This window comes from Erigeron canadensis, chromosome 8 (genome assembly GCF_010389155.1).
Source record: "Erigeron canadensis isolate Cc75 chromosome 8, C_canadensis_v1, whole genome shotgun sequence".
Classification (NCBI taxonomy): domain Eukaryota; kingdom Viridiplantae; phylum Streptophyta; class Magnoliopsida; order Asterales; family Asteraceae; genus Erigeron; species Erigeron canadensis.
This window is the reverse complement of record NC_057768.1, coordinates 35,989,887-36,006,771: the sequence shown is the minus strand read 5'-3', so window position 1 is coordinate 36,006,771 and position 16,885 is coordinate 35,989,887. Positions and strand designations below refer to the sequence as shown.

At 32.6% G+C, this 16,885-nt stretch overlaps 1 protein-coding gene across 1 annotated transcript; it reads left to right on the top strand.

Moving 5' to 3' along the window:
• The first annotated feature begins 7,797 nt into the window (after positions 1-7,797).
• Positions 7,798-10,562, top strand: LOC122610723 (homeobox-leucine zipper protein ROC8-like). Its single transcript, XM_043783688.1, has 6 exons — positions 7,798-7,878; positions 8,476-8,580; positions 8,758-9,096; positions 9,216-9,320; positions 9,413-9,595; positions 10,371-10,562. Exons 1-6 carry the CDS (start codon positions 7,798-7,800, stop codon positions 10,560-10,562), a joined length of 1,005 nt encoding a protein of 334 aa, XP_043639623.1.
• Positions 10,563-16,885: the final 6,323 nt, after the last annotated feature.

Genomic DNA, 16,885 nt, shown 5'->3' with positions numbered 1-16,885 from the left:
GGAAGCAAAAATGAAGAACTTGGAGAAGATTTACAGATGGTGTGCCGCACCTCTTTCATGGGTGCGCCGCACTCAAGGTTGCTGAGAGGAGGTGCTGCTTAGGAGTGCGCCACAGTCATTGATAAAGTGCAAGAGCATCAATAGGTGCGCCGCACCTGCTGAACAGGAAAACACTAATTTTGCTAGAGTATAAATACTTTGCATTACTCAAACCAAAACCCTACCTTTTACTTTCCAGCTGTTTTTAACTTCTTTTGAAGGGGTTTTTCATCAAATTAATCATCTTTGAAGATCGAGAACATCATTGGATTTATTTCGTTCGTTGCTTTCGATTTCTTGTATTTGGTAACAACGAATTCTTCATATTTGATTGGTTATTTCAATGTTAATATGAATGGCTAATCACTTTATCACCCGTCTTGATGAAGTGAGACAATATGTAAGAATTGCACTAGTTTTATTAATTCAAAGTTGATTTCAATTATCGTTGTGTCGTGATCTTGATGATTTGATTCTTATATTTTTATGATGTTGGTGATATGTATGTTCTTCGTTAGTGGTACTAGTTGAAGATATATGTGATTTCAATTAATTATCTTTAATCAATTGTCACTAGTTCATGGTATGATGGTGAATATCATTTTAATAAAAAGAATCATTTTGTCAACGTGTTAAATAACGGTTGGTGGTACTACGGTGTCTTCGCATAGATGTAATTGTTAATTTGATAATCGAATTGGTTAGAGAATGTTTTAAGCATTGGTGGTACTGACTTTTACAAAGAAACTGATTAATTAAGTGATTGAAATGATTTTACAAACGTTGGTGTTACCATTTTGTTTCTTTATTTTGTCACAATTATCCTTGTCAACTTAATTGAATTTGAACTTTATTTATGTGCAATCTAAGCATTTTGTCGAGTGGATTTGAGATGGACGACCTTTAAATATTATTGTCATAATCAATTTATTCTATCGTTTGAGGACGGTCCCTGCCCCGATCACACCTTTTTGATTAATCTTTCGAGATTACTAACTGATTTTTCTAACTTTTCGCAAAGTGAAAATTCGGTCACAAGCCCCCCCCCGTAACTTCTACTTGAACTACTTAATTTCAATAAGTACTTTACTTAGTTCTTGTGTTCGACCTCGAATTTACCATGTTAACTCTACTGCATACGAACAGGTTCATTGCCTATGAGTGTGTTGTAATCGGTCGCTAGGTGATTCATGTTTATAAATTTTAAGACTCAATTTCACACATCACTCTTTGTGGTCAATATACTTTTTTGGAACCATTTTAAAAAATACCAAATGTAACCGTTATTATTTTATAGTTTGGTTTGATGGTGGTACTTTTATATTGGAGTATAAACTAGTTTTTACCGCACGAAGTTGGAAGTATAATTTTTGTTTTCCGAAGAATGGTATGTAAACGTGTTATATCATATACCAAATTTGTTAAAAGACGGAAGTATCAATTGATATACGAATTTAACTAGTAATTAATATATTTTCATGGGGGTCTCAGATTCTAATCCTGCCACATGCAAATGTGGTGAAGGGTCTTAACAATGCTCTACTCGTCTAACACATGGAGAGCAAACCCTTTAGGACATTGTCAGGAGTCGAACCAGCGTGAGTGCATCAGTGTAAAAAGTATTAGTCATTTATCAATTACTGCCTTTAAAAAAAGCATGTACAATAAAATCAGCATAAAATCTTCAAGAACATTGTTCCTTAAAATAGCCCAATCCAAATGTATAATGACTTTTCCAATAATGTTATCTATTAAAAACTAAATAAACTGAGTATATAAAAAAGGAAATATAAACTCCAAGGCACCAAGTGGGCAAGTGGTTTATAAAACTATGAGCTATATATTAGGGGTGAGCAAAAATCGAACCGGAAAACCAAAAACCGAAAAAAATCGACAAAACCGAACCGAAAAAACCAAAAAACGAACGAAATCCATTGGTTTGGTTTTTGTTTTCTAAAAACCGAACGGATCGGTTCGGGTTTTGGTTTCATATGCCAAAAAACCGAACCGAACCGAATCAATTATATATCAATTATTTAATATTTATATCATATTACATTTATATTTATTACTTATAATTTGTAAATATGTTAATATATTTAAACTTTTAGTATTTTTAGTGTACAAATCTATATAAATTGTATGTTTTAGATGAAAACGTACACGAAAATCAATTCGTTTTATAAAAGTTATATCAGTTTTAACATCTAAAAATATAATTAGTTAATAAAAAACATCTTTATATTTTAATTTTTATATCATAATTTTTTTTGTTAACAATTGAAAATTAAATTTATAACATAATAAACAAAAAAGTTTTAAAAAAAATTATAAAAAAAAAACGAACAAAAACCGAAACCGATTTAAACCGAACCAAAAAACCGACAAACCGAATAGAATAAAAACCGAATCCAATGGATTGGGTTTTCTAAAAACCGAATGGATCGGTTATGGTTTCGGTTTTAGCCAAAAACCGAACCAAACCGACTCATACTCACCTCTACTATATACGTATCCATACATATTGTCATACATTATGAAAAAAAAAAAAAATTAGCCGTCAATATCAAAGGGCTAGATGTAAGAAATGAGTCATAAAAGTTGTTTCATCTCTTCTTTTTATTTTCTGCAGGTAAAGCATTCTCATTTTTATCTGGTTTTATCATAGCACTCCTTTTTGCAATCTTTAATTGTTCTTTAACTTTCATAGATCAAACCAAATTCATCTCAACCAAAAAAATCTTACCACCACCACCTATAGAGGACATCGTTTAAAGGCGACAGGCCAGCCAACCATTATTTCCACCACCGCCGCCACAACAGTTGTTGGTGTTGTCATTCTCATCACTGTTGTCATTAACCGCCATTAACCCATCTAGCCGCCTCAATTCCGACACCGTCACCACAGCATTTGTTTATTGCTTTCAAGATTGAAACCCTGTATCATCCATCTATTGATTTGAAATTTTGATCGGTTGATCTTCACTTATACATGTAGCAATTTAATATATAGTATATATATTCATCTCGTAAAGAATTTTTTGTAACGGATGACAGTTAATAAAAGATGATGCAACTGGTAAACGACATGCTACACCACCACCGCGCAAAGAAGATGCACAACTAATCTAAACATATTTATACAAACAAAAAATTTGTTTACAAGTTCTAAACAAACCTCTACTACTTACCTACCAGCTAGAAATACGTACTAATTTTTGCAACATATACCCAAATTTCTTGAACTTTATTTATGTTTTTCTAAAAGCAAACACGCATCTATGCTCGTCTACACATATTATAAAACTAATTAAGGAGTCATTTGGTTTTTTAATATTATGAAAATTTGAGGGAATTAATGAAATTTAAAACTTTATTTGTTAAGTTAACTTGACTATAAAGAAAATTCAAATCTCGTTTTATTAAATTTAAATTCTTATACATATCCCCAAACAATTTGGCCATGTATATATATTAAGTTATTATTAACATTTTGTTTAGTTAAGCCAAAAAAACTACTAAATTTGACAAGTTTATGACAATATATAGACTTTTATTTAGGCGACATAATTTTATGCGCGCACGACTCCTCCCTAGCTAACCCGGCCACGACAACGTCGTCTCATGAACCGTGTAATTAGTAAAGATCATCACATATTCTAGCTATATAAATACACCACACCACCATACGTCCATACTTTAACTTTAATAAGGAAATTAAATGCCTATCTTAATTAACCCAACACCGTGATGATGGATGAAGCGCTTCATCCATCATCACCGTGTTAGCTATTAGCCGCCGTATTTATTGCGATTTACCAACTCTCATGGCCGGGACTAAAACAAAATTTGAACCACCTCTAAACAATTATGAACTATACTTCATTTGTTTCATATTATTTGTCCACCTTTTTTAATTTTATTGTCTCAAATTACATGTCCATAACTACATTAGTCGGTCGATATGTGCCGTATCGGACTGATATGTTCCGTATCGTATCGTATTGAACCAAGTTAAAACTTGGTTTGAGACACTAACTGAGACGTTACTTTTTGTTTAGGTTTTGTTACGACACGTACAAGACGTCTCGTGTATCGTACGAACAACTATTCATATAGTACACGTTTGTCATGTGAACTATTTTCCTTATTATTTTAGGGTCCATATTTTCCTTATTATTATAGCCAGGCATACTATTTTGGTTCTCTTTAATTAGACATGCTAGAATGACAACCAAATTACAAATTAATTGTTACAAACATAGGTGACATGTGAGGTAGTTCAATCAAACAAGATATACAAAGAAGAGAGAGAACACATAGAGGGGGTTTAACCGGTGGAAGTTAAGTTTGTAAAACAAACTGGGTTGGATAAGTGGTTGGAGCTCTTGCTTCTGAAAACAGAGGTCATGAGTTCGATCCTCATGCCCAGCAAAGCTGGAGGTCTTTTTTCTACCTTTGCTAGAACCTGGAAGCATCCTTTCTACCTTTGGTAGGGGTAAGACTGTCTACATCTTAACCTTCCTTTACACCGTCTAAGACGGTATTGGGATCCAAAACCCGTGTAAAACGGCATTGGGACTACTTACTTTTTTAAGTACTTACTTTTTTAAGTTTGTAAAAGGTTTGTACACCAAGAATTACTCTTAAAATTTTAGGGCCCAAATTTTATAGTTGACTCGGCCCAAAATTCTTTTAGAATATCTGAGGAGTACTCAATAAAAGGTAAAAACTACTCTCTTTGGAATTAAGATATTCGTATAACCCCACCCTGCTCCCCCCAAAAAAGAGTACGTCTAACTGTCTTCTTCGACGATCTTCTTCTTGGATACATGACGAATAAAAAAAAAGACGCATTGAATATTAAGGATGAAGACTTGCATCATCTGTTCCTCATTGATAAACCAATATTCCCAGGCCAACAACGTTTGAAGGAACCAATTACACATGAACAATTGGTACGTACCTACAGTTAATTAATGAATTAGGCGCCTAATGCATCGATTATATAGTGTTTGTCTTTTTGATATATGAGTTGGAGTATTATTATTTTTTTAACAGCAAACATACAAGTATATACCCCAAATAATTTTAAACTACCTCATTGTCGATATTTATGGTTATATTTGTAGTTAGTAAATACCTAAACCAGATAATTCACAAAAATTAATAAACCAATATTCCCAGGCCAACAACGTTTGAAGGAACCAATTACACATGAACAATTGGTACCTATGGTTATTTAATTAATTAGGCCCCTAATGCATAGATTATATATAATATATGTGTGTGTGTGTTTGATATATGAGTTGAGTATTATTATAATAACAAATTAAGAAAAACTGATTTGATAATTGGAAATTAAGTTCGGTTCTTGACTGCCGCCATCAAGTTATGGATGCATGTATGCATGTGGCTACTAATCGAACCCTTTTATTTTCTTGCAATTTTTCAAGAAAGATGGATGATCCACGTACTAGCTAGCTAGGTGGTTTAATTATTTATAGATGTATGTGTATATTAATTTGTTGATATAATGTCGATGTTGTATTCATATACAGGAAGAGTATTTTCATAGAGATAAGAAAGTTAAAAGGGATTTCGAAGTTGGATTGATTGGTCGTGCTGTTGCTCCGTTGGAGGCTATCGACCCCAGACTTGCTTCTCTTGGATTAAAACTACCACTACAACAACAAGAGGAGGAAGAGGAGAAGACTGCATATATAGACCATTCCCTCATTGCGAACTCTGCTGTTCAAGAATTGTGCATTCTTGCTAACGACAACAATGGGATTCTATGGACCAAGTCTCCAACCGACGGGAGGGACATTCTTGACGAACAACATTATCAACAAACCTTCCCCAAGCCAAATTCTAGCTCTTCTTCTTCTTCTGCTTCTTCTTCTTCTTCTTCTTCTTCTTCATGGACAGAAGGATCAAGGGCTTCCGCTGTTGTCAACATGGAACCAATGCGACTGGCCCATGATCTCACCACCGAAGTAACTCATCCGTCTGAATATTACATCTTAATTAATTTCTATGTTGATTTTAAGACAGATACTAATTCGTCCTTCCAATTTTTTATTGTTTTCAGACAAGATGGCGTGAACTATTTCCAACTATAGTTTTGCAAGATATAACAATCCGAGTCTTGATCAACGGATCATCCTTGGATAACCCTGATGGGTCTTTGCAGCTTGTATGTATTTTACACCCATTCACTTTTCTTTTTCTTCTTTCTTTCTTTCTTGTTTTCCTTTTTATATATACTTGTATTTGCTAGCTTATATTTATAGTCGCTTGAAGCTAGCTTGTATATAATATATTGTCTCGAACACATGTAGATATACACGGAGTTGCAAGCGACTACACCAGATATTCCCATAAGGAGCTTTGCTTTTCTTAGAACTTGTAAACAAATTGATCAATCGACTTGGGTAGTCGCAGATGTTCCAATTGAAGCTTCTGGGAATGTTGGTTATCCATCCGGATGTTGGATACAAGGAACAACCGAGGGATTATCCAAGGTTAATATAGGAATCTTCTTTTATTTATTTTTAGAGGAGCCAATATTATGAATTTACCTCATATCCGTAATGCATGCCCTGATGTATATTGTGTCTTGAACAGGTCATATGGGTGGAGCATTTGAAAATTGAACAAACATCTGTAGAACGCGAGCGCTACATTCATCTGTGCAGTAAAGGTTTTGCATTTGGAGCTGAACGATGGGTTGCATGCCTTGAACGATCATGTGAAAGAAAATCTTATGAGATGCAGACTATTCCTGGAGGTACAACGTTCGATCATCCATCCATATTTTTCATAATTATCTATAAATGACTAAGAGTTGATGATTGTATATGCATATATTTGTATATAAAATGATTAAAATACAATTGATCATGGGCTGCAGGGGATAAGTGTGATTACCAGAGTAGATATATGATGGAGGTGGCACAAAAGATGGTTGATGCCTTCTGTCAAATTATCAGTCTTCGTAGTCCTACCATTGACGATCTCCAGTGGTCATTTGATACCGGTGATAATGACAAGTCCTCCTCGAAGATATATACAACCCTCCGTAAGTCTCCCTATTATGATGATCCGAAAGAAATGGTCATGGTAGCAACCACCACCGTTGAGCTATCTAAATACTCTCCAGAGTTTGTCCTTGAAATCCTTGGAGATGAACGTAAACGTGATGAGGTACTACTATATACTAAACATTCACACACGTACAATTCAATGGCTATGTACGTACGTACTCCAATTTAGTTATTTATTAATCTGGTTAATATATATTCGCAGTGGGATTTGTCTGGGAGGCCTAAGGGACTCACGGAGGTGGAACGTTACACAACTGGCAAGGACCCCAGCAACCACATATCTGTTTATGAGGTATATATATACACACACACACACGATCGAGCATATCTTTTATTCACATAACTTTTGTACGTGTTAATTAACGTTGTTGACATTATTTGATATCTGCAACAGATTGACTAGTCAAGCGGTCATCAAATACTCCAAGAGACTAGTGTCAACCGATCTGGCTCAATGGTGGTGTGGTCTGTGCAGAAACATAGGGAATGTGACGGGGGTCCACCTATCTGTCTTCCTCTTAATACATTATCAGGATTCGCTATCAGTAGCGGTAGCAATACTACTGCAGGTGGTGGCTCATATGTGACGCTGGCGATTCAGCTTAGGGCCGTTGGCAGCAAGCCATTGGATGAATTAGACCCAGAGGCAATGCCAATGGGCTCCATCTACAATTATATAACGGAGACTATTCGGGAAGTCGTCCACCTTATCAAGGACCTTCTCTGGAAGGTATGTTCGCAATTGGCTAAGTGTTAGATGAGAATTTATTTATATCCGCACACAAACACATACACTGCCCATAGCATCACGTATTTAATTAGAAAACTAATTTTGTTGATTCATATATATATCAAGGCCGGTTCTGAATTATTTGATGTTGAGTGTTAAATAGCCAAAGATTGCCCCCAGTAAAATTCATGAATTATTTAACGTTATCAGTGTAAATTCCTAATACATCGGGGTTCTTTGGACTCCATATAATTTGTACGAGTAATACTTTTCTAAAAAAGCATAATGTTTTGCTTACCTCTTTTGTAATAATCTCGTTTGTTATATATTTAGAGATTAATTAATTGTAGATAGATAATATTTGATTTTAAAAAGATTGGATGCATTTTGAATTTTATTAAAAGACTTTTATAAAAAAAAATAAAAAATTCACGTATATTTTAGATGTGGGCATTCGTTTGGTTCATATCTGGCGTATCTTATATAAAAAGGTAAAATAACAACATATGAAGGAAATAATAGAGGAAAAAACTCTTGGATAACATGACGACGATTTTTGATCCTGTCAACAAAAAGTTACAACAATAATCGTTGCAGAATGAGAAAGAAGACCAATTGATGATCATTGATGATGATGAAGAGCTGTTCCTTTTTGATAAACCACTAGCACAACTGAAGAAACCAATTACAGATGAACAATTGGTACGTAAGTTAGCTGTACGTTTAATTAATGCATATTATATATATATAAGTATATATCGTCGAGTATATATTATGATAAATCTACAACACCAACCCTCAAAAAAGATGCAATGGATGTAATATGACCACTGGGTAATGTATGTATGTAGTATTAATTTGTTGATGATCTATATACAGGAAGAGTATCTTGGTAGAGATGAAAAACTTATGAGGGATTTCAAACTTGACTTGATTGGTCGTGTTGTTACTCCGTTGGAAGAGGAGGAGACGATCCACCATTCCCTCGCTGCCACCTCTGCTGTCCAAGAATTGTGCATCCTTGCTAACGACAACAATGGGATTCTATGGACTAAGTCTCCAATCGATGGCAGGGACATTCTTGACGAACAACATTATCAACAAACCTTCCCCGGGACAAATTATTCCAGCTCTTCTTCTTCATGGACTGAAGGGTCAAGGGCTTCTGCTGTTGTCAACATGAAACCAATGCGACTGGCACATGATCTCACCACTGGTGTACGTAGTAACTCATCCGCCCAATTCAATATAATTAGTACATCTTAAATTTCTTTTTTTATATCTATACTATAGATAAAACCATCTTCATCGATCCTTACATTTTTTATTTTCTTCAGAATAAATGGCGTGAACTATTTCCATCCATAGTGTTGAAAGAGATAGCAATCCGAGTTTTGATCAATGGACCATCCTTGGATAACCCAGATGGGTCTTTGCAGCTTGTATGTAATTTACACCTATTCACTTTTCCTTTTTTTTTTCTTTCCTGTATTAATTTTTTTCTATGTATTGGCTTATTTGTATTGTCTCACAGATATATACAGAGTTGCAAGCGACTACACCATTTATTCCCAAAAGGAGGTTTGCTTTTCTTAGAACTTGTAAACAAATTGATCAATCAACTTGGGTAGTCGCAGACTCTCCAATTGAAGCTTCTGGGAATGCTGGTTATCCATCCGGATGTTGGATACAAGGAACAACCGATGGATTATCCAAGGTTAATTTATGAATCTTGTTTTAACTATTTACTTTTAGAAGCGCAGGCCAATTCATCTACTATATAACTAAGTGAGTAAGTAAATCCTAGGTGTAAGTTAATGAAATTATCCAACTAATGAAAATCTGAGATTGAAGATGCTATGTAACCAGCTTATGATTATTTGTCATGTTCTAAAATTTTGTTTTGTTATATGTATTTTTGTTAAATGAAAAGTTTTGAATTTTAACAATAATATTAACTTTTGAAATCTAAATTTTAAAAAGAGGCTGGACCAAAAAACATGTCGGTCATATCTTTTTTCTACTACATATGCAATTTCGTTTTGATTTCTTCTGATTTTACATACGTTTGCTTAATTTTTAACTGTTCGGTTCATATAAATTTGTCTATGAATATTGTTTTCTCATTTAACAATTTATCATAAATCAATTGATACCGCCACCATGTGGGCCCACATACGAAGATTGCAAATCACATGTTCAAATATGGTCAAAGGCAAGTGGCCGGTAAAACTATATCTTGTGATCTATGTGTGAGAATGGTGAGTCATCGTACATGAGTTTTATGCGATGTGTCTTTTGGGTACCAAGACGATACTTGGGGCAAGAGGGTTCTCACCTATTTACCCTTTTTTTTCACAATGACAATTTAATTATAGGATATTTATATTTGAGCTATGAGAAAATATAGAAGTTGGGTATGCTTAATTTGATAGATGAACTCATGAACAAAACATTTAATCTAGTATTACATATGTCATTGATTCGAACAGGTCATATGGGTGGAGCATCTGAAAATTGAAGAAAGATACCGCAAGCACTACAATCATCTGGGCCATGCAGGCTTTGCATTTGGAGCTGAACGATGGGTCGCATGCCTTGAACGATCATGTGAAAGAAAATCTTATGAGATGCAGAGTATTCCTGGAGGTACACGCTTGATCATCCATCCATATTTATCATAATTCTATACAAATGATAAGTGTTGATGATTTGCACATATATAACGATTAAAAATACAATCGATCATGGGCTGCAGGGGATGAGTGTGATTACCAGAATAGATATATGATGGAGGTGGGACAAAAGATGGTTGATGCCTTCTATCAGATTATAAATCCCACAATTGACAATCACCCGTGGTCATTTGTACAAGGTGATGATATCAAAACCTTGCAGATTTTTGCAACTGTCCGTAAGTCTCCCTACTTTGATGATCCCAAAGAAATGGTCATAGTAGCAACCGTCACCCTTCATCTACGTGAGTACTCTCCAGAGTTTGTCCTTGAAATCCTTGGAGATGAACGTCAACGTCATGAGGTACTATACTGATTAAACATTCACAAACACACAACTCACGCAATTCCATTTTAACTTGATCTGGTTTTCTTTCGCAGTGGGACGCGTCAGGGAGGCCTATTGGGTTCTTACTCCCAGAGGTGGGACGTTACGCTACTGGCAAGGACCCCAGGAACCGCATATCTGTTTATGAGGTATATATATATACACACAGAGGATCGAGCATGTCTTTCATTCAGAAAACTTTTGTACGTGTTAAATTAACGTTGTTGACATTATTTGATATCTGCAATAACAGATTGACGAGAGCGGTCATCAAATACTCCAAGAGACTAGTGTCAACCGATCTGGCTCCATAGTGGTATGGTCTATGCAGAAACACAGGGAATGTGATGGGGGTCTACCTATCTGTCTTCCCCTTAATACATTATCAGGGTTCGCTATCAGTAGTGGCAACAATACCATTGCAGGTGGTGGCTCATTTGTGACACTGGCGATTCAGCTTAGAGCCGTTGGCAGCAAGCCATTGGATGAACTAGACCCAGAGGCAATGCCAATGGACTCCATCACCAAACATTAAGGACGACTGTTTCTGACGTCTTACACATTCTCCGTCAGGTATGTTCGCAATTGGCTTAATTGTTAGATGAGGATTTTTTTTTTACTAGTATATACAGTATATTGTTTAAGCAAAAACTCCGTTTTATTCTTTTCAATATCACTATCTATCGCATACAAACACATAAAAGGGATATATGATCGTTTTACCAATAAATGTGCAATGTCAGACAGCAAGCATACATCACGCATTTAGAAAACTTGTTTTAATTTGTTAATGATTCATGCATTTTCTTTAATTACCTAGCTTAGCTTGTGACCTAGCGAATTCTCTCATACCACGAATATTCTAACAGGGGTCCGCTGGCGGTTCAACTTAAGGCAACAACAAGGAAGACGGATTGGTGGTATGACTGCTTCAAGTAATGTCACACCTTGCCCAAGGCGGAATCAAAGGAAAAGTGACTTTTCGAGATCACAATCACAAAATCCATAACAAACGACCTCTAAGTTCCGAAATATTATTGATATAACCTTGTTGTTTTGGTACAAAAGTAACATGAGAGTTTACTTTAGAAACTAATGCAATAAAATCTCCTTATCATGCAAAAGTGACTTCCAAAAGAATGTTTTGTCTATAAATACTTCGAGTACCTTTATTCCTCAAGAATACACTAAAATACGTCAACGATCATAAGTTTTTGAAAAAGTTTAATGTAGACCACAAGCTTACCACATCGTTATATATAGTTTGAAAATGTTTCGTAATTGCCCCATGTATAAATGTTTATATATATTTGTTAAAATAGTGGTCATATTAATTTCGAATTGTATTGCACTATGATGTTTTCCAAATTTCTATCCGTAAAATATAATACATAGGCGATATGTAAAAGTGTTTGTACTTGTACGTAAAAATGTAAATAGATGTGTAGATAGAAAAATCAAAAAAATATATATTATTGATTTGTAAAAGAGTACGATAAGTTTTTTCCATAAAAGTCGAGCACATGATTTTTTTTTTTAGATATTTCCGTGGACCACAAGAACTAGATCTATACTCGGTCGTTGACCGAGTTCGAAACAATAAAGTATATTGATAAGCATACAAAACACGATCAACTTTATCTCATAAAAAAACTTAAACAAATAATCTAAAATTAAAATCGTCATTGGTATAGGACAGTATTGTAAAATCTGCAAATAGATTTAAATTTAATTATCCTAACCAGATCCTCCTTAGTGAGTTACTCGAATTTAATGATTTTGATATATATTAAAATTGTCAATACTCGATCTTACCCGAATTTTGACTTGAAACCAACTCGCAATATTGGGTTAGATTGTGAAATCTCGATCTGGTAACCCGCCAACTTGATTTTTTTAGGTTGGGGCCAGGTTGACTTTTGGGGTTAATAATTCAACTTGCTAACCCAAAATATTTAAATTTAAATAATGTTTTTTTAAAAGTCGACCTACCAACTCATTTTATCCCACAACCCATTTGACTTAGAATCAACCTGTCAACCTACCAACACACATGACCCGGGATCAAACTGCTAACCCATTTAACCTGCCTACCTACTTTTATTAACCCATGTAACATGAAATCAACCCACTAACCCACCTGAAATCAACATATTAATCGGATCACTTAGGTAGATCCTTACTCAGGTCCGAGTTGAAGTTACTGTCTTAAAACTTTTATTAGCTTAATTAAGTTGGGGTCATAAAGTTTCAATCCGTCAACCGTATGCAAATCAACCCGATTAATAGGCCTACTACAAAGTATATGATTTGTCTTAGTTTTAAACCGCTAAGTATAGTCATTATACCATAGTAAGTCTCTACCTTATAGCTTTAATATTTATATTATATATATATATAATTATTCAACTTAACCATTTATCTTTTAAACATTCCACCAGTAAATAACAATCAAAATTCAAAATGGATGATTGACAAAGCTGGTCACCATTACCTTGTTACCGCATATAGTACCAAACTAATATGTTTGTTTTGGTATAAACATGACATAAAATGGAAAGAAAAAGAAAAAAAGAAAAAAAAAACTTGTATAGAATTTAAATGTAAACTCAAATAATTGTTATTTCTTATGACTTTAAACTTAGATTCAAGAAAGTAACACTTTTAACATATTTACTTGACATATGAACTCCTAATTAAACTTCTATATTATAATTTATCATAATGGGATTCAAACAATTTTATTTACTTGACATGTGATCTCCTAATTAAATGATATTGTTTTTTTGTTAAAAATTTTGTAAGCCGAACTTCTTATATATTTGTTTAATTCATATTTTAAATATTGTTTAGTTTATAAATGTGTTACTTCATAATACGTGAGCTGACAATTAATATTATAAGTAGTTAAATTCAAGTCCATTCTCAAATTGATATCCATTATAATAATTTTTTTAAAAGTTATCATGATTAAAGAATGTATAATAAATACATAAAAGAGTTACTATATTTAAAATATTTATGTTTGACTTTTAATTTAAAAGGTTGAGATTAATTTGAATTTTAATTTGAGTGGTCAAGATCACATGTTAAACTTATTTTTTTTTCTTAGCTATGGTAGCCATATATATATATATATATATATAATTTCAGTGATAATATAGCCAACGACTCTTTTTTTTCTTCAAAAATTGGATAGTAAGACACAAATTGGGTGAGCCATACAAGTTGCTTGGCAATTATATCTTTATCTTTACTCCTTTATAAAAAATTGAGTAATCGGTTTGAAAACTTCAAATGTCGGGTAGGTTACTTTGCATTACCGACATGATGCAAACGGTGTCCATGGGAAGATCGATTGACGTTTCTTTGGGCCGGATCTCCTTTTTATTTTATAGTCGTCGTACTTATTTTACTTGTTTGTTTCCATTATAGCCACATTATAATTCTTGTTTCCTGTTTTGGATCAAGCTATATACTTTCTTGTATCGGCTAGGTTTTTACCCATGTGTTTATTTTGTTTTATGTAACATACTAATCCTAATACCCGTACGATGTACGGTAGCTATATAAATTGTATCAAAAATAAATTTGAATATGAATACGTGAGTATAAAATCAATTTTGGTTAAAGTACATCGAAGCAAAATTATAATAAACATTTATATAATATATGTTTAGTTAGAGTTTTGAATTTACTTTAAATTTTTAAAATCACATCAAAATCGGAACTTGTAAACATAATAGATGACGGCAAATAGCCTTGTGATTTTGGTTCGTAAACTCAAATTTTTTAAGTATTCATGTTGACAACTTATTATATGTAATATAAGTAATAGGAGTTGAAGAATTAAAAAAGAAAAAGAAACAATTCATTAAAAAATGATAAATCTAATAATGTTATAATGTTTTTAATTCGATAAGCTAAGAGTTAGAGTTTAATTTATTATTTTAATCTAACAAAGATGATATCATGTTATATGTATATAATATTTAATGACATATGTGAATTAAACTAATTGCCAAACTAATCGCCAAAATATGAATCGAGAATTAATAAGTTAGACATATTATAAAATTGACAATAAAATATAACATCAGGTATGGAGTTTCACTTTTACAATGTACGTACAATATGTAGCATATACAAAACCTATATATTGTTCAATATAAAACTCAAACTTACTTTCCTTTTCTAAAAATGAATTATTATTGGTGTATATGGAAGTCTAGCATATGATCTTATATATTAGAGAGTCTCTTGCAAAATAAATCTTCAACGACTTAAATCTTTGATGATAAACCCTTAAAGATCTGGAATAGTTACTCACTGATTGAAGATAAAGTCTAGAGTTTTGTTGTATTGTTTTAACTTCTAGAATTCTTTGTATTTGTACTCGTTGCTTCTATCATCTTGCTAGTTGCTTCTTTTATTTTTATAATAAAATTCTGCCAATCTAAAAAAAAAATTTGCGGCAACTCAAAAATAGAAAATTATAAAACACAAATACGTTAAACCGATACATGAAACCGTCAAAAGTGGAAGTTAAAACCCGAACTTCATTAATATCACCAATTTGCAGGTGACATGTTAACCCCGGTAACGTATATCATCTCGGTTAAGTGATTAACAATATGTTTTGTATGGTAATATAACATGATACTAAAAAAAATAACAAAACCGTAAACATCTAGATAAAATCTTAAATTACGAAAGAATAAAAAATTATAGTAATACCATGCGATCTAGGATTAACGATATTTAATAAGGTTACCATGGATTGTTTTTATAGGCTTTAGAGGTAGAGATGGATTAAAAGTGTAATAAAGAAATTGAATATAATAAGAACAAAATAATTAATTAAAACAAAAAATAAAATACATATGGTGTTTAAGTATTATGCCACTTGTCGTTTTAAAAAGATTCAATCATGTTTTTAGTATATTGGTAGATATTAATGTTGTTACAAAAAAATATTACTAAGAAAATGAGTAAATATGAGAGTTTTAAGATCTAGATTTCTCTATATAACTAGAGAGGATAGTTTTTTTTATTAATTGGCAATTATGAAAGAAAACCATGTATAATTTTTCATCACGTGTCATACTTACATTGAAATCCTAATTTTAAGTATTTCTTTAAAAATAATTTTTTATCCTAATCATCATTAATTATTAATACTAAAAAAAATTAATATTAAGGATTTTGTCAAATAATCTTTAATATTATCCTACATGGATTTTGTCATTAACTTTGTAATTATTATTATTTTTTATTTAGCCAATTTAGATAATGAGTTTCCACATATTAATATGTATCTTAAATTAAATAAAATTAGTGATGTAAGATAATGTAGGATGCCGACTTTTAATTTTAACAGTATTTATGATTATTATTTATTTTATATTTTATTATCATTATTATTTATCATATTTATATATCTATATCTCATTATCGTACGGTTTAACAAAAATAATTTATACAGTTTGTTAAGAAGGCGTAATTAGTTTTTTCATGAAAAATTTACATCTACATATATGTAGATTCCTAATTGTTTCAGTTTTATTTTGTCACTTTCATTTTATCGTGATTTGGGTTATATATCATATCTCAAAATACTATTTTTTTAAGTTTTCGTTATGGACAAAAAGTATCTGTGCATCACTCATGTTTAATCTAGTTTGTTATATGCAATGGCGGATTTAGAAATCCGTCATTGTGTATTCATTTTTTGACAAAAAATTTTTTTTGGGTAATAGAGATATATTCTTAGAATCAAACGGCCATATGTTCACGTACATTTTGTTTAGCTATTAAGCCCAAAAAAAAAACAACTAATTTGAATTTGGCAAATTTATCCATAATAATAAATAGACTTTTGTTTAGGCGACATGATTTTATGCACGACTCCTCCCAAGCTAGATACCCCTCTACGGCAATGTCG